This window comes from Ranitomeya variabilis, chromosome 6, assembly GCF_051348905.1.
Source record: "Ranitomeya variabilis isolate aRanVar5 chromosome 6, aRanVar5.hap1, whole genome shotgun sequence".
In the NCBI taxonomy this organism is placed as follows: Eukaryota; Metazoa; Chordata; class Amphibia; order Anura; family Dendrobatidae; genus Ranitomeya; species Ranitomeya variabilis.
In genome coordinates, this window is record NC_135237.1 from 573,636,522 (window position 1) to 573,660,867 (window position 24,346).

At 47.1% G+C, this 24,346-nt stretch overlaps 1 protein-coding gene across 1 annotated transcript in view; it reads right to left on the minus strand.

The window, feature by feature from the left end:
• The window catches only part of LOC143783141 (cytochrome P450 2C20-like), a 407,257-nt gene that overhangs the window by 323,390 nt on the left and 59,521 nt on the right, over nucleotides 1–24,346 (minus strand). Inside the window, exon 2 of the mRNA XM_077271460.1 lies at nucleotides 62–243. Within this exon, the coding sequence (XP_077127575.1) occupies nucleotides 62–243 (182 nt within the window). The remainder of the gene's footprint in view (nucleotides 1–61; nucleotides 244–24,346) is intronic.

Genomic DNA, 24,346 nt, shown 5'->3' on the forward strand with positions numbered 1-24,346 from the left:
AGAAAAAAGGACACTCGATATCTGCATTACGAAGCAAGCACTGCAATTTGTGAACACTCACCTCTGGGAAAGTCTTGGCGGCTGCTTTTAAATATATGTATTTGGGGTTACCCAGTAGAGGAATTGGGGTAGGTCCAGGAGGCAGTGACCGGTATCTTTGATGTTTGGACCAGGGGAAGAAAATGTAGATAGTGAGGAGAAGGACAAGAGAAAGAGCGAGGATGGAGGACAGCTCCATGGCTCCTGTGAATAGAAACAGAGGATATTATTGCACTGTTTTACATATTTTCAAGGTTCAGTTATGAAACGAGCCATTTCTTAATGGTTTTGACTTCCTGAATTAAAATTCATAACTCTGCAGAAATAAATTCTTTTGTAGTGCCACCGGAGTGCCCCATGGACAGCGGGGTACTCGGTACCGGGTCCTTCGGTTCACAGGGGGATGTCACGGTGGCTGTCCCGGTCCGTGGCTCTGGGACGTCCATGTAAAAGGGAAAGGTCTTTAAAGGGGTATGTTCATGATGCTACCTATGGTATTCAGTCAGGGTGACCAACGCTGCTTTAAGGGGTCCGCTGGGGTGATGTTATAGCAGCTAGATGGTATACCTTCCCACAGGTGAAGTATGTCCCCAGGGCTTCCCAGTGTGTAGATGGTGGATGGTGAGAGGCGCAGTGAAGAACGAGGACACAAGGTTGCAGTCTCTTTACCTTTACTGAAGGCTTCAGCATCCACAGTCCAGAGCACCAGATCACATGGCAGACAGAGTCCGACCAGTTTGGAGGCAAGTCCAGAGTCCCCTTGTCCAGGTAGATATCGGTAGCCTTCCTCTAGCACTGCAGCGTTGTAGTCCCTTACTGCTAAGCTTCTCATAAGGTCCTCACAGATGTTGTAGATGTTATGTCTCTCTCTCTCTGTCCCCCAAATGGATAGGACAAACCCATATGACCGGTGGCTTGAGGCATTTTACAGGGACTCTATCATGCCCCAGCCTCTAAGGGGTGCCACCTTGCCTCCTGGGTGTAGGGGCGGACAGGTAACATGAAATTAGCTGTCCTGCCGGCCTCTGGGGCAAGGCATAAAGGATTGTTGCTCCCTCGGTGTTCCGGCTACCGGGATCCTGCGCCTCAGAAGGAGGCAGCCTGTGTAGGGCTGTTCCCCCCCGGAATCCACTCCTTTGCTATGATTTCTTTCACCCTCTCTGCAATACAGTTCTCCTTCAGTGTCTCTTTCTAGGAGCTGCAGCTCTCCGAGCATGCACAGCTCCGTGTCCTTCTGTCTTGATCTCTGACAGAATCCCACGCCTGTCAGGGACCAACTACCTGAGCGAATCTCAGCCAGCAACTAACTAACTTTTTCTACAGGCAACCAGTTTTACCAAAGTGTGGGGAGAGACCTAATAAATAGGAGCAGAGCTCCCCCTGGTGGCCTGGAGTGCAAAATGTGTTGCATCTTTGTGATACCTGGATGCAGTTGTCCTTCTTTGCCTCCAAACATAATATCACTCTCCCCTAGAAGAAAATGACATTACTGCAACGACCAGGACCCTGGGGTGCTGCACCACCCCAATTTATACAGATAACGACATGGTGTTAAAGCCTTCTGATTCCTGTATGTAACTAGCGTGAGATAATATTCTAGAAGTTGTGTGAGCTGTATTGTGTGGTATCTCCATGAGCGAGACCACGCCAGTGTACGGAAGTCCTCAAATAGACACTTTGCAGTGTGTCAGGCTGTGCCGGTACTGGAGCACATGTAGCTATCCTGAGCTAATTAACCCGGTCTGTATAATTTTATAGTATCTGACCCTCATTAACATCTGATACACAAGCGAGACATGTGTCCCTGACACGCGTTTCACCAAAATACTGGCTTTTTTTTAAAGGCAGAGTTAGCCACATGCTCTGTGTCATGATCCAGACTGAGTTTTGAGTCCTGTATTTCCTTTTACCCTGTCTGATCATGTCAGGGGTAAACTTTTCTCAGCCTCAGTCTGGTCTCAGGTTTGCTATTTAGTTTCTGCCTAATGCCGCTGTAAGCTGACTCTGATTGTTCCGATTTGTCCTGCTGCATTTGTGGTCTGAACCCGTGTCTCTGTTTTCTCCTGTTCCCGTCTTTACTCAGTGTTTCCCTTTAATGGGCAGACTCACCGGTTTGACTTGTCGTGTATCCTGACCTGTTTCTGTCATTTGTCTTTTGGCTTATCCGCTCCTGACTGTTACTGACCCTGTGGCTTGTCTCCGACCTCGAGTTTGCTTTTTCCTTTGGTACTGCACTACAGTCTAGGATTTGACCGTGCTTGTGTTGACTCTTCTGCTGCAACCTCTATTAGGCGCAGACCTGCTTCTTCTCTACTGTTATCTAGTGAAGCCTTCCCCTACCTGCATTGCAGCATCATGACACTCTGGCTATTTTTGCTGCTTGTATGATACAGTGAAGGAAATAATTATTTGATCCCTTGCTGATTTTGTAAGTTTGCCCACTGGCAAAGACATGAACAGTCTATAATTTTGAGGGTAGGTTAATTTTAACATTGAGAGATAGAATATCAAAAATAAAATCCAGAAAATCACATTGTATAAATTATATAAATTTATTTCCATTTTGCAGTGAGAAATAAGTGTTTGATCCCCTATCAACCATTAAACGTTTTGGTTCCTTCAGACCAGTTAGACGCTCCTAATCAACATGTTACCTGCATTAAAGACAGCTGTCTTACATAGTCACATTTATAAAAGGTTCCTTTCCACAGACTCAATTAATCTAACTAACTGCTCTAGTCAGACTGATCTAACCTCTACAACATGGGCAAAACCAAAGAGCTTTATAAGGATGTCAGGCACAAGATCATAGACCTGCACAAAGCTGGAATGGGCTACAAAACCATACATGAGGTGCTAGGTGAGAAGGACAACTGTTGGTGCAATAGTAAGAAAATTGAAGGAATACAAAATGACTGTCAATCGACATCGATCTGGGGCACCAAGCAAAATGTTACCTTGTGGGCTATCCTTGATCTTGAGGGATGTGAGAGATCAGCCTAAAACTACATGGGGGGGACTTGTTAATGATCTCAAGGCAGCTGGGACCACAGTCACCAAGAATACCACTGGTAACACATTACGCCGTAAAGGTTTAAGATCCTGCAGTGCCCGCAAGGTCCCCCTGCTCAAGAAGGCACCCGTGCAGTCGCATCTGGAATTTGCCAATGAACACCTCGATTACTCTGTGAGTGATTGGGAGAAGGTGCTGTGGTCAGAAAAGACAAAAATTTAGCTCTTTGGCATTAACTCAACTCGCCATGTTTGGAGGAAGAGAAATACTACCTTTGACCCAAAGAACACCGTCCCCACTTTCAAGCATGGAGGTGGAAACATTATGTTTTGAAAGTGTTTCTCTGTTAGGGCACAGGACTACTTCACAGCATCAATGGGAGAATGAATGGAGCCATGTACCATAAAATCCTGAGTGACAACTTTCTTCCTTCATCCAGGACATTAAAAATGGGTCGTGGCTGGGTCTTTCAGCAAGACAATGACCCAAAATATACAGCCAAGGCAACAAAGGAGTGGCTTAAGAAGAAACACATTAAGGTAATGTAGTGGCCTAGCCAGTCTCCAGACTAGGTTTGTTTGGAGAGGTGAAGGACAATGTTGTATGTTTTAAGCATAAAATTATAATGGATTAAATATTTGGGCAGATTGGATTTTCTCCACAGACATTCCCTGCACCTTGAGCACCACTGTAGGAAACGTGTTTGCAGCGTGTGACAGGGTTGTCGTAATCTGTGCTGAGTTGTTCTATGTATAGGAGGCGCATCTTCATCCAGGGCACTTTGCAGTGTTCTGTTATAACGCTTCAGTGCAGAATCAGGACATGAGGGAGTTGATAGGGGCCAATGATGACTGCAAATTCTTCATAAGTTTCTGGGTGTTAATGGCCTCTATATTTCTGTAAGTGTAAAAAATGGGGGTGTCCTGGGCAGGATGACAGTTGTTGACAAGGCATGAAAGAAGGTTGTGGTCAGAGAATGGGAGAGGTGTTGTGAATTAGACATTTTGGCTCCCTCTTGTGGTCACTAGTGATATGACTCTGGGATTGTCTTTCTTCAGTTTGGCACTCACCTGGGTCGTTAGTCCAGGGGTGTCGCTATATAAACTTCCTGGATCCTTAGTCCAGTGCCTGGCATCGTTGTAATCAGATCCTTCTGTTGCTCCTGTCTGCTGGTCCTGGTTCTTGCAAACTTAAGCTAAGTCTTGCTTCTTTGTTTTTTGGGTTATTTGCTTTGCTTCATATTTTTGTCCAGCTTGTACTAAATGTGAGTTCTGACCTTGCTGGAAGCTCTAGGGGGCTGGTGTTCTCCCCCCGGCCGTTAGTCAGTTCGGGGGTTCTTGAATATCCAGCGTGGATATTTTAATAGGGTTTTTGCTGACCATATAAGTCATCTTACTATATTCTGCTATTAGCTAGTGGGCCTCTCTTTGCTAAATACCTAGCTCATTCTTATGTTTGTCTTTTCCTCTTACCTCACCGTTATTATTTGTTGGGGGCTTGTATCCAACTTTTGGGGTCTTTTCTCTGGAGGCAAGAAAGGTCTTTCTTTTCCCTTCTAGGGTTAGTTAGTTCTCCGGCTGGCGCGAGACGTCTAGAGCCAACGTAGGCACGTTCCCCGGCTACTGCTATTTGTGGTGCTAGGATTAGATATATGGTCAGCCCAGTTACCACTGCCCTATGAGCTGGTTTTTTGTGTTTGCAGACTTGGTATTTATTCCTGAGACCCTCTGCCATTGGGGTCATAACAGTATGCCAGGCCGATATTGAATGTTTAATGCATTGCAGAAGTGGGATAATAAGAAAGGAAATTCTGAGTTTTTTTTTTTTTTTTTCCTCTCTTCCTCCCCTTTACCTCTGAGTGGCTTGAGCTTGCTGCAGACATGAATGTCCAGACCTTGATTACAAGTGTGGACCAGCTTGCTGCTCGTGTGCAAAGCATACAAGATTTTGTTACCAGTAGTTCTATGTCTGAACCTAAAATACCTATTCCTGAACTGTTTTCTGGAGACCGATTTAAGTTTAGGAATTTCAGGGATAATTGTAAATTGTTTCTATCTCTGAGACCCCGTTCATCTGGAGACTCAGCTCAGCAAGTTAAAATTGTTATCTCTTTTTTACGGGGCGACCCTCAGGATTGGGCTTTCTCGCTAGCGCCAAGAGATCCGGCATTGGCAAATATTGATGCGTTTTTTCTGGCGCTCGGATTGCTTTACGAGGAACCCAATCTTGAGGTTCAGGCAGAAAAAGCCTTGCTGGCTATTTCTCAGGGCCAGGATGAAGCTGAAGTGTATTGCCAAAAATTTCGGAAATGGTCCGTGCTTACTCAGTGGAATGAGTGTGCTCTGGCCGCAAATTTCAGAAATGGCCTTTCTGAAGCCATTAAGAATGTGATGGTGGGTTTCTCCATTCCTACAAGTCTGAATGATTCCATGGCGCTGGCTATTCAAATTGACCAGCGTTTGCGGGAGCGCAAAACCGCTAATCCTCTGGTAGTGTTGTCTAAACAAGCACCTGATTTGATGCAATGTGATAGAATTCAGACCAGAAATGAGCGGAAAAATCATTGACGTCAGAATGGGTTGTGTTTTTACTGTGGAGATTCTACACATATTATATCAGCATGCTCTAAACGCCTAACAAGGGTTGTTAGTCCTGTCGCCATTGGTAATTTGCAACCTAAATTTATTTTGTCTGTGACTTTAATTTGCTCATTGTCCTCTTACCCTGTTATGGCGTTTGTGGATTCAGGTGCTGCCCTGAGTCTTATGGATCTGTCATTTGCCAAGTGCTGTGGTTTTGTTCTTGAGCCGTTGGTTAATCCTATCCCTCTGAGGGGTATTGATGCTACGCCATTGGCGGAAAATAAACCGCAGTTTTGGACACAGGTAACCATGTGCATGACTCCTGAACATCGGGAGGTGATTCGTTTTCTTGTTCTGCATAAAATGCATGATTTGGTCGTTTTGGGTTTGCCATGGTTACAGACTCATAATCCAGTCTTGGATTGGAAGGCAATGTCTGTGTCAAGTTGGGGCTGTCAGGGTATTCATGGTGATTCCCCGCCGGTGTCTATTGCTTCCTCTACTCCTTCGGAAGTTCCTGAGTATTTGTCTGATTATCAGGATGTGTTCAGCGAGTCCAGGTCCAGTGCTCTGCCTCCTCATAGGGACTGTGACTGTGCCATAGATTTGATTCCAGGTAGCAAATTTCCTAAGGGAAGACTATTTAATCTGTCTGTACCTGAGCATACCGCAATGCGTTCGTATATCAAGGAATCTCTGGAGAAGGGGCATATCCGTCCTTCCTCTTCCCCTCTTGGTGCGGGATTCTTTTTTGTGGCCAAGAAGGACGGATCTTTGAGACCTTGTATTGACTATCGGCTTTTGAATAAAATCACTGTTAAATTTCAGAATCCTTTGCCTCTGTTGTCAGACTTGTTTGCCCGAATTAAAGGTGCCAAGTGGTTCACCAAGATAGATCTTCGTGGTGCGTACAACCTTGTGCGCATTAAGCGAGGAGATGAATGGAAAACCGCATTTAATACGCCCGAAGGTCATTTTGAGTACTTGGTGATGCCTTTTGGGCTCTCTAATGCTCCTTCAGTGTTTCAGTCCTTTATGCATGATATTTTCCGGAAGTATCTGGATAAATTTATGATCGTTTATCTGGATGATATTCTGTTTTTTTCTGATGACTGGGACTCGCATGTAGAGCAGGTCAGGATGGTGTTTCAGGTTTTGCGTGAGAATGCTTTATTTGTTAAGGGCTCAAAGTGTCTCTTTGGAGTGCAGAAGGTTCCCTTTTTGGGGTTTATTTTTTCCCCTTCTGCGGTGGAGATGGACCCAGTCAAGGTCCGAGCTATTCATGATTGGACTCAACCCACGTCAGTTAAGAGTCTTCAGAAGTTCTTGGGTTTTGCTAACTTCTACCGTCGTTTTATTGCTAATTTTTCTAGCTTTGTTAAACCTTTGACGGATATGACCAAGAAAGGTTCTGATGTTGCTAACTGGGCTCCTGCAGACGTGGAGGCTTTCCAGGAGTTGAAGCGCCGGTTTACTTCGGCACCTGTTTTGTGCCAGCCTGATGTCTCACTTCCCTTTCAGGTTGAAGTGGATGCTTCTGAGATTGGGGCAGGGGCCGTTTTGTCGCAGAGAGGCCCTGGTTGCTCTGTGATGAGACCTTGTGCCTTTTTCTCGAGGAAGTTTTCGCCTGCTGAGCGGAATTATGATGTGGGCAATCGGGAGTTGTTGGCCATGAAGTGGGCATTTGAGGAGTGGCGTCATTGGCTCGAGGGTGCTAAGCATCGTGTGGTGGTCTTGACTGATCACAAAAATTTGATGTATCTCGAGTCTGCTAAACGCCTGAATCCTAGACAGGCCCGCTGGTCATTGTTTTTCTCCCGTTTTGACTTTGTGGTCTCGTATTTACCAGGTTCAAAGAATGTGAAGGCTGATGCTCTTTCAAGGAGCTTTGTGCCTGACTCTCCGGGAGTCGCAGAACCGGTTGGTATTCTTAAAGAGGGAGTAATCTTGTCAGCCATTTCTCCGGATTTGCGACGTGTGTTGCAGAGATTTCAGGCTGGTAGACCTGACTCTTGTCCACCTGACAGACTGTTTGTTCCTGATAAGTGGACCAGCAGAGTCATTTCCGAGGTTCATTCCTCGGTGTTGGCAGGGCATCCGGGAATTTTTGGCACCAGAGATCTGGTGGCTAGGTCCTTTTGGTGGCCTTCCTTGTCATGGGATGTGCGGTCGTTTGTGCAGTCCTGTGGGACTTGTGCTCGAGCTAAGCCTTGCTGTTCTCGTGCCAGCGGGTTGCTCTTGCCCTTGCCTGTCCCAAAGAGGCCTTGGACACACATTTCCATGGATTTCATTTCAGATCTCCCGGTGTCTCAGGGCATGTCTGTCATCTGGGTGGTATGTGATCGCTTTTCTAAGATGGTCCATTTGGTGCCTTTGCCTAAGCTGCCTTCCTCTTCCGATCTGGTTCCTGTGTTCTTTCAGAATGTGGTTCGTTTACACGGCATTCCTGAGAATATTGTGTCTGACAGAGGATCCCAGTTTGTTTCCAGGTTCTGGCGATCCTTTTGTGCTAGGATGGGCATTGAGTTGTCGTTTTCGTCTGCCTTTCATCCTCAGACTAATGGACAAACGGAGCGAACTAATGAGACTTTGGAGGCTTATTTGAGGTGTTTTGTTTCTGCGGATCAGGATGATTGGGTGACCTTCTTGCCGTTGGCTGAGTTTGCCCTTAATAATCGGGCTAGTTCCGCTACATTGGTTTCGCCATTTTTCTGCAACTCTGGTTTCCATCCTCGTTTTCCCTCGGGACATGTGGAGCCTTCTGACTGTCCTGTGGTAGATTCTGTGGTGGATAGGTTGCAGCAGATCTGGAATCATGTGGTGGACAACTTAAAGTTGTCACAAGAGAAGGCTCAGCGTTTTGCCAACCGCCGCCGCGGTGTGGGTCCCCGACTTCGTGTTGGGGATTTGGTATGGCTGTCTTCTCGATTTGTTCCTATGAAGGTCTCCTCTCCTAAATTTAAGCCTCGCTTCATCGGTCCTTACAAGATATTGGAAATCCTTAATCCTGTGTCCTTTCGCTTGGATCTTCCGGTGTCGTTTGCCATTCACAACGTGTTCCATAGGTCTTTGTTGCGGCGGTACATTGTACCTGTGGTTCCTTCTGTTGAGCCTCCTGCTCCGGTGTTGGTTGAGGGCGAGTTGGAGTACGTGGTGGAGAAGATCTTGGATTCTCGTCTCTCCAGGCGGAGGCTTCAGTATCTGGTCAAGTGGAAGGGCTATGGTCAGGAGGATAATTCCTGGGTGGTTGCCTCTGATGTGCATGCGGCCGATTTAGTTCGTGCCTTTCACGCTGCTCATCCTGATCGTCCTGGTGGTCTTGGTGAGGGTTCGGTGACCCCTACTTAAGGGGGGGGTACTGTTGTGAATTAGACTTTTTGGCTCCCTCTTGTGGTCACTAGTGATATGACTCTGGGATTGTCTTTCTTCAGTTTGGCACTCACCTGGGTCGTTAGTCCAGGGGTGTCGCTATATAAACTTCCTGGATCCTTAGTCCAGTGCCTGGCATCGTTGTAATCAGATCCTTCTGTTACTCCTTATATGAAAGGAAGGACAGCATCCAGTCCAGGTGAAAGTGTTCAAAAATGAAATCCTTTATTTGCCACGGTGCGACGTTTCGACCCGGATGGGTCTTTATCAAGCATAAAACAAGTTGGTAATGGTGGACTTTTATAGGGAGTGGATTACCATAAACCAATCCCCACAAAAAGCCCACCTACATCATAAATATCATAAAAAACAATACAGTAATACACATACAGATAGCACATCTAATATACATAGCAGATATCAAGGCAGAGTCCAAAAAATCATTACATATATGGCAATGTAGTATCTAAAAACACCCACTATAGCCTCATTATAGATCCGTCCACGTGCCAATAGTAACCATGAACCAATGATTGGGTGCGTTATAACCAGTGTATCAACACCCTACCTATCAGGTCTAGTCTGGTATCACCCTCAGACACATGCATGGAATCCACCAATCCCCATATCACACCAATCACCAATACCAGACTAGACCTGATAGGTAGGGTGTTGATACACTGGTTATAACGCACCCAATCATTGGTTCATGGTTACTATTGGCACGTGGACGGATCTATAATGAGGCTATAGTGGGTGTTTTTAGATACTACATTGCCATATATGTAATGATTTTTTGGACTCTGCCTTGATATCTGCTATGTATATTAGATGTGCTATCTGTATGTGTATTACTGTATTGTTTTTTATGATATTTATGATGTAGGTGGGCTTTTTGTGGGGATTGGTTTATGGTAATCCACTCCCTATAAAAGTCCACCATTACCAACTTATTTTATGCTTGATAAAGACCCATCCGGGTCGAAACGTCGCACCGTGGCAAATAAAGGATTTCATTTTTGAACACTTTCACCTGGACTGGATGCTGTCCTTCCTTTCATATATGGTATGTTCATTCTCCATGGGGGTCCAGTGGAACTAGGACGTGCATCCACTTATCTGTTGTGCTGTCGGTCAGTTGCTACATTTCAAAACCTTCTGTTACTCCTGTCTGCTGGTCCTGGTTCTTGCAAAATTAAGCTAAGTCTTGCTTCTTTGTTTTTTGGGATATTTGCTTTGCTTCTATTTTTGTCCAGCTTGTACTAAATGTGAGTTCTGACCTTGCTGGAAGCTCTAGGGGGCTGGTGTTCTCCCCCCGGCCGTTAGTCGGTTCGGGGGTTCTTGAATATCCAGCGTGGATATTTTAATAGGGTTTTTGCTGACCATGTAAGTCATCTTACTATATTCTGCTATTAGCTAGTGGGCCTCTCTTTGCTAAATACCTAGCTCATTCTTATGTTTGTCTTTTCCTCTTACCTCACCGTTATTATTTGTTGGGGGCTTGTATCCAACTTTTGGGGTCTTTTCTCTGGAGGCAAGAAAGGTCTTTCTTTTCCCTTCTAGGGTTAGTTAGTTCTCCGGCTGGCGCGAGACGTCTAGAACCAACGTAGGCACGTTCCCCGGCTACTGCTATTTGTGGTGCTAGGATTAGATATATGGTCAGCCCAGTTACCACTGCCCTATGAGCTGGTTTTTTGTGTTTGCAGACTTGGTATTTATTCCTGAGACCCTCTGCCATTGGGGTCATAACAGAGAGGGGAGTTTGTAAAATAATACACTTAGCAAAGCCAGGAGAAGACCAAGTCGAGGGAATTTCTCTCTTCATGCATAGGACAGTTAATAATCTGCGAAGGCCGAAGGAGGAGGTTAGAGATGAAAGGTGAGTGGCAGATGGGTTGAGGGGAAAAGCAATGGGAATTTTAAAATCTCCCATGATGAGGGTGGGGAAGTCACAGGAGAGAAAATGTGGAAGCCAGGTAGCAAAGTGATCCAGGAACTGATGGTAGGGGCCCGGAGGACGACATACAACTTCTGCTCGCATGGAGAAGGGGATTTAGAGTCTGACAGCTTGGACTTCAAAAGAAGGGAAGATAAGTAAGGATACTTGAGGGATAACCTGTAAGGTACATTTGGGAAAAAAGATAACAAATTTTATTAAAGATAAACATATACATAGGTAACAATAAATATAAACCAACAAGGTACACGTTTTAGCACAAGTATGTCGGACCAACGTCCCCCCGAAGAAGCTCACGCGAAACGCGCGTCGGGGCCACCGGACACACACTGGCACTAACTTATATGTGGGTAAGAACGACAGAACTGTTTGATACCTTTACAATTATGATTGCTTTATGATTAAATATGCAATATGTTATTGGGCCATGGCTACTCATGTAGAGCACTATGCACTTTATAGTTTCAATTAGTAATTACTGACTGAGTAACATGTTCCCAATAGACATAAGCTTCTGTCCTCTCTGAGCCTTAGGTGCTACTTTCAGTGTGGTTGGTCCGCCATACATGTGCTAAAATGTGTACCTTGTCGGTTTATATTTATTGTTACCTATGTATATGTTTATCTTTAATAAAATTTGTTATCTTTTTTACATGAGTATTTTGGAGGGTGATTTATACTCCGTAGCTTTTTTGTAGGATTTATATGTAGTGGAGTTTTCCCTGTTATATCCCATGTCCATTTTAGGGTGTTTCCCTTGTTGAGATCTGATATGCATCAGTGGTATCTGTATTCTACATTTGGGTGCTAGGAGCAGACCAATGCCTCTACCTGCTCTGTTGTCTGATCTTGGCATATGAGAGAAATGAAGTCCGCCATATGAAAGAGCAGCAGCAGTGGTGGTGTCTGACTGCTGGATCCAGGCTTCAGTAAGAGTCACAAGGTTCAGAGAATCAGAAAGGAAGAGGTCATGGATGAAAGAAAGTTTATTACACACTGAGCGACTGTCACGATAATGTGAATATGCCAGGTTTGAGTAGCTACCTAACTTTACAAGACATGCTGTGGGCCATTCCAATCCCCCCTCTTCTCTCTCTGCCTGCTGCTTTTATGTGTGTAATTCAAAAACCTCACTAGAATCACTGACGTTTTATGGCATAGCTGCAAATACCACACTCTGTGAAAACTACTCATTCCCTTCTCCAGCATAACACCAGCCAAAACTGGTACTTTATTTGTTGAGATTCTTTGTTCTATTAATGTGATCTATAGGGGCACCAATCAGGGCTAGGGTTATAAGAATTATATATTCCAGATGTCTATTGATAGATCTATCACTCACTTAAAGCGCTAGCAGCTAAATGCAACGAGTGCAAAGTGTGGATTTCTCAGTAAGTAGTTCATGTAATTAGTCTGTGTTCACACTTGAAAGAACGCCCCTGATGTGGGGAACATCATGAGCATGGTTTCGTACTTATGCGAGGTTCACACAGCAAGTTATGCATAAAAATAGTTAACATAGCTCTAAGTAAAGGGGAGGTGTCAGCCTCTAAGTGATGTCACCACAGGAGGAGTACCAGGCCTTTAGGCTAAGAATCAAGTAGGGAAGCGAGCAGTTTTCTGAAGTTTTTGTGTCCGGGGTGTAGCTGCTATATAGATGTGACATGCATCTAGATGTGTGCATCCTACAAAGCCCACAGGCCAGCCATGATGATATGAAATGATCTGAACGCTATGTAACTGTTTTTTCAATTTCAATCCTTCTTTTATTTGTAATTGTAATGTACAAATGATTTTGTCTTCTTTATAATTTTTTTTATACTTTGTAAACACTGCCCTTTTTTGAGTAATATATATAATTTACTAGCTTATCTCTTCCTGCTCTATAATGAAACTGTTAAGTCCTCTGAAGTGAATTACGCTACTGGTTTAGGTTGTTTCCGGACCCGTTAATAGTTAGGAAATCGGAGTTGGTGGCAGCATACTTTGTTCTGTGCGTTTGGGAGGCTTTGTAGCGATGGCGGCATTGATAATTATTGTTCCCGCCTGAGTGGGAGTAGTGATATCACCCTCTCTGCAGCGTGCCCAATAGCCAGTACATAGCAGGTGGCCTTTCTGGCGACTAATTACCCTAGGTGCAGTACCTTGTCTGACTTTAGGCTAGGGGAAGTGAAAGAGTGCTGCAAGTTCCAAATCGAAACTGGGAAGTGGGATATAGATAAATCCATCTCAGAAAGAACGAGGGGCAATCAAACAACCTAGATTTGTGACAAATTGGTGTGAGTGATGGGGATGATAAAGGTATCTTTCCCATGAACCGTGACATATTGGTGGGATCCCTGACATAGCCGGTGGGATCCGTGACATATTGGTGGCAGCAGCGGGATAATAGAGCATTAGTGATCTGGTTTGAGCAATCATTCCTCTCACTAAAAACTTGCACAGTTCTTGCGAGGACTTGGCGCAAAAAAGTTTTGGAGAACAAAACCCAGAGGGGCATCATACCCAGGCTTGTGTCCATGTCTCTGTGCCTTGTCTTGTTCCTGACTCTGTCTTAGTCTAGTCCCGCTCCTGTGTCCATTTATATCCCCGTCTTGGTTTGCTTTTTCTGCTGTGCGTACTCTGTGTCTTGCTTTGCTCTGCTCTGCCCTCTGTGTCTTGCTTTGCTCTTCTTTCGGCTCCGCTCTCTACGACCTTGCTTTGCTCCTCGCTCTGCATTCTAAACTTGCTCTGCACTCTGTGGTTTTGTTCTCGGCTCTGCACTCTGTGTCTTGCTCTGCACTCTGACTTTGCTCTGCTCTCAGCTCTGCACTCTGTGGCTTTGCTCTCAGCTCTGCTCTCTGTAGCTTTGCTCTGCAGTTTGCTCTGTACTCTGACTTTGCTCTGCACTCTGTGGCCCTGCTCTGCGGCTCTGCTCAGCTCTCACTCTGAGGCTTCGCTTCTTGTGGTTCTACCTTGCTCCGCTCCTTGCGGTTCTACCTGGCTCCGCTCCTTGTAGTTCTAGTACTCCTGCTCTTGGCCCCGCCTCCAGCATTTCTGAACTTGGCTCCGCCTCCTGTGTTTCTGCGCTTGGCTCCGCCTCCAGCTCTTGGCCCCGCCTCCTACGTTTCTGTGCTTGGCTACGCCTCCTGCTCTTGGCTCCGCCTCCTGCATTTCTGTTCTTGGCTCTAGCTCCTGTGCTTTCGCTCTGCATTCGCTCTTGTGGTCATTCTCTACCTATCCTTAAGTCCTCCTGTCTGAACAGGTTCTTACCTGTTTTACAAGCCTGTCTGCAGACCGGTCCCTACCGGTTCTTCCAGTGTTCCAGTCTTGTCCGCCTGTCCTGCCAGAGAGCCAGCCATACCTGCCAGCCTACCAGAGAGCCAGCCGTGCCCACCTGCCTGCCAGTGTCTCTGTTGTACCCATCTGCCTGCCTGTGTCCCAGCCGTGCCCGCCTGTCTGCCTGAGTGCCAGCCATGCCCGCTTGCCTGTCTATGTTCCGTTCCCCGGTGGTATCAGCAGCCACAGCCAGACACCACCCTGGAGTGGTACCTGGTAGCTTCCTATTGCACAAGTCTGACCTCACCATCAAAGGCTCCAGCGAACACCTAGGAAGCTACTTAGTTACGCCCCTTCCAGGGAAGTTTGGTCTGTAGTCCAGTGGGGCTACGCCCTTGCCAACCAGTCTGGGCGCGAGCGTGACACTAGTCCTGAGACAATTTTGTGTACTTGTGATTACTCCCTCCCTTTATCTTTGCCTTTCTATCCTATCTTTTATTTGGCAATGATGGCCACAAGAGGAGAAGGCTGGTATAAGCAGCATAACAAGGACACTCTTATTGCCCTCTGCGGGTTGATGCAGATTGACGCCACGGTCAAAAACAAAAGCCAACTGGTCGCAGCTCTGGTGCAACGGGATATCACTCAGAGCCCAGCGGATGCAGAAGCCGGCCCAAGTGAAAATAGTTATGTGGCAGAGGTCCAACCACTGAAAGCTGACCCTACCAGCAACCAGGGCATATTGGACCCCGCCTGCAGCTGGCTCTGCAACAATGCTTTGTAGATGACACCGAGAGACGTCTGCAGCTGGTCCTGCAATTCCAAGAGGCAGAGAGAGCCAAGCGGAAGCCCCAAGCTTGGAGGGACCATGAACTGCAGATAGCCCAACTTGGCGCAGTACCATCTACCATGCAGAACCATGAGCCCAACAGCGCTCAGATCCCTAAACTCCGGACAGAGCACTTTCCTGTGATGGAAAAGGATGGGGACTTGGACACTTTTCTGCGGGCCTTCAAGAAAGCCAGCAGACAGTATCGGCTGCCTGGGGGCCAATGGGCCCGATACCTGACAACCAGGGCTAAGAGGCAAAGCTCTGCAGGCATTTGCTTCTCTCCCGCCAGACCAAGATGACGACTATGAGGCCATCAAGTAGGCCCTGATAACCAAGTACCAGCTTACACCTGAGGTTTACCGTGGAAAGTCCCGGAACCTCCAACGTGGCCCACATGACAGCTACGGCAAAGTGGCACATGGACTCGGGACCCACTTTGACCAGTGGACCCAAGGACTGTCAGTGACCACCTTTGCACAGCTTCAAGACCTGATGATCAAAGACCATTTCTTACATTTTTGCCCAGCTGAGGTGTGACAGTTCGTGATGGACATAGAGCCCAAAGACGTGACTAAAGCAGCGCAGATTTACAATGCCTAGGAGGCCAACCATAGATCGGAAGTGCAGAAGCCAGTCACCACCAGCTGGAGAGGGGGTAAGCCTGCTACCAACGCCAGTACCCCTGCCAGCCAACACACCAGAGACCCTGTCCCCATTGCCAACAGCATCAGACCTACCACCAACCTTCACCAGAATTTTTTCTGCAAGCAAACCAGTCATATCAGCGCCCACTGTCCAGAGAAGCAGAATAATCCCCCAGCCAAAGGCCCCAGGGCCTAATGCAGCAGCTCTTTTGGTGGGTGGGGCAGTTGAGAGGGTGTGTGACAATGTGCAGCACATCACCGTGGGGGGCCATGACGCTACAGGCCTCAAGGACACCGGGGGCTGAACGAACCCTCATCTGACCCGAACTGGCAGCCCCTGAAGAGATCATGCCGGGGAAACCCCTGACTGTCACCAGGATTGGGGGCATCAGCTGTAGGTGTATATAGAGTGGGTGTCGGGAGCGGGGTGAAGGAAGTGGGGCTGTCTGATAACTTGCCCAATGATGTTTTATTGGGGACTGATTTGGGGAGGATGGTTGCATACTATGTCCCTGACTCCCCTCCCCGATTGAATGCTGATGATAGCAATGGGAAATTGCCTGTGTTACCTGACAATGCTTTACTGATTAATGATGTACTTGATAATGATTTTTCTGAAAATGCCGAGGGTAATACTGATAATGCTAATGGTGAAAATGTGAATATTTTACCTGATAACCATTTGCTTCCTAGGAATGATGTGTTCACAGGTGCAGGAGTGCTCAGCCATGTGACTCTGTGAGGTGGGATAGCTGAGGAACCCCTAACAGGAGCAAGCGATGGTGCTTAGGGACAGGGGGAGATGCATGGGAACCGTGAGGTAGGTGATGTCGTGCAACTGATCAGTGCCACAGAGGAAGGTAACTGCCCCATAAGTAGCACTGCTCCAGGAATGTTGGGGTAGATGGGGAGATAGTACCAATAGCAGCACTGGCAAATGGGACTGAGGAAATCACCGGGGAGACAGCCTATGTAGCTGCTGTCACACACAGTCAGAGTGCCTGGAGCACAGATAACATTCTGCTTTCTGGACCCTCCTCAGCCAAAGGTGTGACTGAACCAGAGATGGACCCAGAGCAGGTCCCAGAGGATTCCCATGGGGAAGGGAACCTGACGTCGCATCTGGCTGCCCCTAGCCAGGAGTTCCAGGCCACTCTGCACACAGATACAAGCCTGGAGAATTTGAGACACCTCGCCGAGACGCCCACCTCCGTGACTGATAAGGAGAGGGTGTTCTGGAAATGAGGGAGGTTGTACAGGGAGACAGTACCCGGAAAATTCCAAATAGAGTGGTTGAGGGAAAGACAGCTGGTTGTCCCGCACCAATTCAGGAGTGAGTTGTTGCGGATTGCCCATGAGTTCCTTCTCGCTGGACTCTTGGGTATCAGCAAAATGAAGGCCCAGCTGTCTCATCACTTCTATTGGCCCAAGATGGGGATGGATGTGACAAACTACTGCCACTCCTGTATCACCTGCCAAAGAGTGGAGAAGGCAAGCCTGCTCTTAGGGCTCCCCTGATCCCTTTGCAAGTGATAGATGAGCAATTCCAGAGGATTGCGGTGGACATTGTGGGCCCACTGGCCATACCCAGCAGCTCTGGAAAGCAATATGTCCTCACTATGGTAGACTATGTTACCAAGTACCCAGAGGCAGTGGCTCTGTACTTAACTAGGGCAGATAAGGTGGCGGATGCACTGTTGGCTATCTTTTCACTGGTAGGATTTCCCAGGGAGATGATGCTTACCAATCAAAGGACCCAATTCATGTCTCGCATAATGGAGGCTCTCTGTAAGAAAATGCAGGTGAAGCATCTGGTATCGAGTGCGTATCACCCACAGACCAATGGCTTGTGTGAGCACTTCAATGGTACCCTCAAACACTTGCTATGCATAGCAGGTTGAGACCCAAGTACGTGACTGGGAGAGGTACCTCCCACACCTGCTATTCTCTTACTGAGAAGTTCCACAGGCATTGGCGGGGTTCTCCCCCTTGGAGCTCCTGTACGGCAGGCGAGTCCAGGGACCCTTTGGGTTGGTAAGGGAATCCTGGGAAAGGGAGCCGAACCCTTCTGAAGTGTACATAGTGGAGTATGTCATGCACTTCCATGACAAAATGCAGATGTTGAAGCAGTTGGTGCATGACAACATGATGCAGGCTCAGGCTCATCAATAGCACTGGTGTGACCAGAACGCCTGGGAGTGGACCTACCACGTGGGTCAAAAGGTGTGGGTGCTGGTCCTCGTACCAAAGGATAAGCTTTAGGCAGCCTGGGAAGGCCTGTACATCATCCACGAACAGCTCAACCCGGTCACCTATGTGGTCATGCTTGACCATGCTCGGGGTAGGCGAAAGGCCTTTCACGTCAACATCATGAAGGCTCATCACGAATATGAACCTTACGTTCTTCCGGTCTACAGCCTGCCCGAAGACTGGGAGGAAGACCACTTCCTGGACATGCTGGCCCAAGCCAAGGCCTGTGTGTACATTGAGGATGTGGAGGTAAGCGCCTTGTTAACTGAACCCCAGTGGTCGCAGTTGCGGAATATGCTGTAACCCTTCTGGGCCTTGATCTCCAACCGACCCGGAAGGACTGTATTAGCGGTCCAAGAGGTGGACACCGGGAATCATGCCTCACTATGGCGAACACCCTATTGGATCTCCGACGAGGTGCAGCAGGTTATGTGCCAGGAGATCAATGAGATGTTACAGCTGGGAGTGATTCAACGGTCAAAGAGCGTGTGGGCCTCACCTGTAGTTCTCGTGCCAAAGAAGGATCGGACCACTCTGTTCTGCATGGGCTACAGTGGGCTCAACGCCATCACAGCCTCTGACACACACCCAATGCCGCGCATCGAGGAACTGCTTGAGCGGTTAGCTAGAGCAAAATATCTAACCATAATGGATCTGAGTCGAAGATATTGGCAGATTCCCCTGAGCCCCGTGTTACAGGAAAAGTCTGCCTTTAACACACCCTTCAGACTGTACAAGTCCACGTTCATGTCCTTCGGCATGAAGAATGCCCCTGCCACGTTCCAGCAGATGGTCAACCACCTGCTTCGGGGACTGGAGAAGTACGCGGTGGCGTACTTGGATGACATTGTGACATTGCCATCTTCAGTTCCTCCTGGGATGAACACCTGCAGCATCTTCAGGTGATGCTCTGGTGAATTCACCAAGCCTAAATAAAATCCTAGAAGAATAGCACTACAAAGAACAAGAAGAAAAAATTGTATACTTTATTCAACCACAAATCACAATTAAAAACATCATATATAGGGATGACATGAAATGATAATGAATTCACCACTAGAGATGAGCCACCTCCCTAGTGTTCGGGTTTGGTTCGGTTCGTCGAACAGGGACATGTTCGACAAATAGTGTTGAGCGATACCTTCCGATACTTGAAAGTATCGGTATCGGATAGTGTCGGACAATACCCGAAAAGTATCGGATATCGCCGATACCGATACCCGATACCAATACAAGTCAATGGGACACCAAGTATCGGAAGGTATCCTGATGGTTCCCAGGGTCTGAAGGAGAGGAAACCCTCCTTCAGGCCCTGGGATCCATATTAATGTGTAAAATAAAGAATTAAAATAAGAAATATTGATATACTCACCCGTCCGGAGGCCCCTGCACCTTACCGCTGTTAACCGGCAGCCTGCTTTGCTTAAAATGAGCGCGTTCAGCACCTTCCATGACATCACGGCTTCTGATTGGTCGCGTGCCGCTCATGTGACCGCCACGCGACCAATCACAAGCCGCGACGTCATTCTCAGGTCCTAAATTCCTAGAATGAGGAGTTTAGGGCCTGAGAATGACGTCGCGGCTTGTGATTGGTCACGTGGCGGTCACATGAGCGGCACGCGACCAATCAGAAGCCGTGACGTCATGGAAGGTGCTGAACGCGCTCATTTTAAGCAAAGCAGGCTGCTGGTTACTACCAGGGCGCGTCAGAGGGTGAGTATATCCCTATTTTTTATTTTAATTCTTTATTTTTTACATGGATATGGATCCCAGGGCCTGAAGGAGAGTTTCCTCTCCTTCAGACCCTGGGAACCATACACTGGGAACTTCCGATTCCGATTCCCGATACCACAAAAGTATCGGATCTCGGTATCGGAATTCCGATACCGCAAGTATCGGCCGATACCCGATACTTGCGGTATCGGAATGCTCAACACTATCGACGAACTGTTCGACGAACGTTCGACGAACACCGTCGAACCCCATTGAAACCAATGGCAGGCAAACACAAACACATACAAACACATGGAAAACACATAGAAAACACCTTAAAAGGTGTCCAAAAGCTGACAAACTGCTCAGAAGACACAACAAACACATGGAAAAGTCACAACTACATATAGTCATGTGAAAAGAAAAGAGGTGGAGGAGTAAAAGGAGGAGGAGACACAGATATAGGCATGTCATGCCCTTCTAAAATCAAGAAAGGCTAGAGTAAAAATCTAAACTCACTCTACCAACACCCAGACGTCTTGACAAAAAAAATAAAAAAAGAAATATCTTTAGGTAGAATGGCGGCGGGTCCATTCAGAACACTTTCCTTAGAAGACATAGTGGTACCCCCGTTGGGAGTTGTGCCAATAAATGAACCCAATACATTCAGACTAATCCACCATTTGTCATATCCAAGGAGCACGTCAGTAAACGACAACATCGACGCGGAAGCAAGTACAGTACTATGTACTGTACCTCCTTTGATGAGGCAATCAGGCAGGTCAAGAAGTTGGTAAGGGGCACCCTAATGGCCAAAACAGACATTGAGGGGGCGTTCCGGTTACTACCTGTGCCTCCGAATAGTGTCCTCCCATTGGGCTGCTTCTGTGAAGGAGCATACTACATAGATCTCTTTTTGCCCATGGGTTGCTCCATATCCTGCTCACTATTTGAGGCGTTTAGTTGCTTCCTCGAATGTGTCATCATGGACGTTTGTAAGGCGGCACATATTATCTATTACCTCGATGACTTCTTATGCCTTTGCCCAAAAGATTCGCCACAGTGTGAAAACACACGGTAGTCCACCTGTGAGAAGGAGAGAGCTGGAGGGAGAGTGGACACCCCAGAGCCGAGGGGTTAGATTGAGAAAGAAAGAAGGCGGTGTAGCTTGCTTCATGGGTGGGGTACTCTGCTGAGTAGCAGAAATTGCTACTAGGTCCAAAAGGATTTCCTTGGCCAGATGCCGTTACAAAATAGTAGTTAGGTAAACAGGTGGTGTAGCTTGCTTCATGGGTGGGGTACGCTGCTGAGTAGCACTAAATTCTACTAGGCCCAAAAGGATTTTCTGGGCTAGATGCCGATACAAAATAGTAGTTAGGTAAACAGGCGGTGTAGCTTGCTTCATGGGTGGGGTACGCTGCTGAGTAGCACTAAATTCTACTAGGCCCAAAAGGATTTCCCGGGCTAGATGCCGTTAAAATATAGTACTTAGGTAAACAGGCGGTGTAGCTTGCTTCATGGGTGGGGTTCGCTGCTGAGTAGCACCAAATTCTACTAGGCCCAAAAGGATTTTCTGGGCCAGATGCCATTAAAAATAGTACTTAGTAGAGTTGAGCGACTTTTACTTTTTTAGGATCAAGTCAGGTTTCGCGAAACCCGACTTTCTCAAAAATCGGGTCAGGTGAAATCGGCCGATTATTGCGAAAAGTCGGGGGCCAACTGAAACATGAAACCCAATACAAGTCAATGGGGAATCAAAGTCGGCAGAGAGTGGAGGACAGGAAAACACCTACAGTGCCCATTTTAATGCCAAAAACATCAATTCTTATTACTGAAGCTTGTCAATCTTAATTTACTTTATAATAATAGTTAGGCATTGAAAACTGTGGGTCATTTGGCTAAATTTGTGGGGGGTAGGGTTGGCTCAAGTTTTTCCTTGGCCCAGGAAACGCGGAATACATCACGGCGGTGGAGCAGGGAGAGGTAAGCATTTAAACTTTGCAAGTGCTGTGATCCTGAGCAAGAAGGGGGGGCCCACTCGTTCTCATTGGCACTGGCACAGGGCCCCTCAAATTACGGCGGTGTGTATGACGGCAGGGGCGCCTCTCTCCTCCCCTTAATCTCTGGGTGGTTCTGTATGCAGCTACTAATATGGACATTCAGAGTCTGTCTTTTAGTGTGGATCATCTCACTGCAAGGGTACAGGGCATTCAGGATTAAGTAATCCGCAGTCCTATGTCAGAGCCTAAAATACCTATTCCTGAGCTGTTCTCTGGAGATAGATCTAGGTTTTTGAACTTTAAGAATAATTGTAAGTTATTTCTTTCTCTGAGACCTCGCTCATTTGGCGACTCTGTTCAGCAAGTCAAAATTGTTATTTCTTTGTTGCGGGGTGACCCTCAAGATTGGGCATTCTCTTTGGCGCCAGGAGATCCTGCACTGCTAAATGTTGATGCGTTTTTTCTGGCGCTTGGAGTGCTTTATGAGGAACCAAATCTGGTAGACCAAGCAGAGAAGGTTTTGCTGGCTCTCTCTCAGGGTCGGGATGAAGCAGAGGTTTATTGTCAGAAGTTTAGGAAGTGGTCAGTGCTCACTCAGTGGAATGAGTGCGCCCTGGCGGCGATTTTCAGAAAGGGTCTTTCTGAAGCCCTTAAAGATGTTATGGTGGGGTTCCCCACGCCGGCGGGTCTGAATGAGTCTATGTCTTTGGCCATTCAGATTGATCGGCGTTTGCGGGAGCGCAAACCTGTGCACCCTCTGGCGGTATTTTCTGAGCAGAAACCTGAGCCTATGCAATGTGACAGGATTCTGACCAGAGTTGAACGGCAAAACCACAGACGTCAGAATGGGTTGTGCTTTTACTGTGGTGATTCTGCTCATGTTATCTCAGCATGCTCTAAGCGCACAAAAAGGGTTGCCAAGTTTGTCACCATTGGTACTGTACAACCTAAATTCATTTTGTCTGTTACTTTGATTTGCTCTCTGTCATCCTACCCAGTTATGGCTTTTGTGGATTCAGGTGCTGCCCTGAATTTGATGGATTTGTCATTTGCCAGGCGCTGTGGTTTTATCTTGGAGCCTTTACAATTCCCTATTCCGCTAAAGGGAATTGATGCTACACCATTGGCCAAGAATAAACTTCAGTACTGGACTCAATTGACCATGTGCATGGCTCCTGTACATCAGGAGGTAATTCGCTTTCTGGTGCTACATAATTTGCATGATGTTGTCGTGTTGGGTCTGCCATGGTTGCAGGCTCATAATCCAGTCCTGGATTGGAAAGCAATGTCTGTGTCAAGTTGGGGGTGCCAGGGGATTCATGGCGATGCTCCTTTGGTGTCAATTGCTTCTTCTACTCCTTCTGAAGTCCCTGAATTTTGAGCCCAAATCCAGTGCCCTACCTCCTCATAGGGATTGTGATTGTGCCATAAATCTGATTCCTGGTAGTAAGTTCCCTAAGGGACGACTTTTTAATTTGTCTGTACCAGAACATACCGCTATGCGGAGTTATATAAAGGAGTCCTTGGAGAAGGGACATATTCGCCCGTCCTCATCCCCTTTGGGTGCGGGGTTCTTTTTTGTGGCCAAGAAGGATGGTTCTCTGAGACCCTGTATAGATTATCGCCTTCTAAATAACATCACGGTCAAATTTCAGTACCCCTTGCCACTGTTTTCCGATCTGTTTGCCCGGATTAGGGGGGCCAGTTGGTTCACCAAGATAGATCTTCGTGGAGCGTATAATCTTGTGCGCATAAAGCAGGGCGATGAATGGAAAACAGCATTTAATACGCCCGAAGGCCATTTTGAGTACTTGGTGATGCCTTTTGGGCTTTCTAATGCCCCCTCTGTGTTTCAGTCCTTCATGCACGATATCTTCCGAGAGTACCTGGATAGATTTATGATTGTGTACCTGGATGATATTTTGGTCTTTTCTGATGATTGGGAGTCTCATGTGAAGCAGGTCAGGATGGTATTTCAGGTCCTGCGTGCCAATGCCTTGTTTGTGAAGGGCTCTAAATGTCTCTTCGGAGTCCAGAAGGTTTCCTTTTTGGGCTATATTTTTTCTCCTTCTACTATCGAGATGGATCCAGTCAAGGTCCAGGCTATTCATGACTGGACTCAACCTACATCTGTGAAAAGTCTTCAGAAGTTCTTGGGTTTTGCTAATTTTTACCGTCGCTTCATCACTAATTTTTCTAGTGTGGTGAAGCCTTTGACGGATTTGACCAAGAAGGGTTCTGATGTGACGAATCGGTCTCCTGCGGCCGTGGAGGCCTTTCAGGAGTTGAAACATCGGTTTTCTTCGGCTCCTGTCTTGCGCCAGCCCGATGTCTCTCTTCCCTTTCAGGTCGAGGTTGATGCTTCAGAGATTGGAGCAGGGGCTGTTTTGTCGCAGAGAAGCTCTGATGGCTCTGTGATGAGACCATGTGCTTTCTTTTCAAGAAAGTTTTCGCCTGCCGAGCGGAATTATGATGTTGGTAATCGAGAGTTGTTGGCAATGAAGTGGGCATTTGAGGAGTGGCGACATTGGCTTGAGGGAGCCAAGCATCGTGTGGTGGTCTTGACGGATCACAAGAATTTGACTTATCTCGAGTCTGCCAAACGGTTGAATCCGAGACAGGCTCGATGGTCGCTGTTTTTCTCTCGTTTCAATTTCGTGGTTTCATATCTTCCGGGTTTGAAAAACGT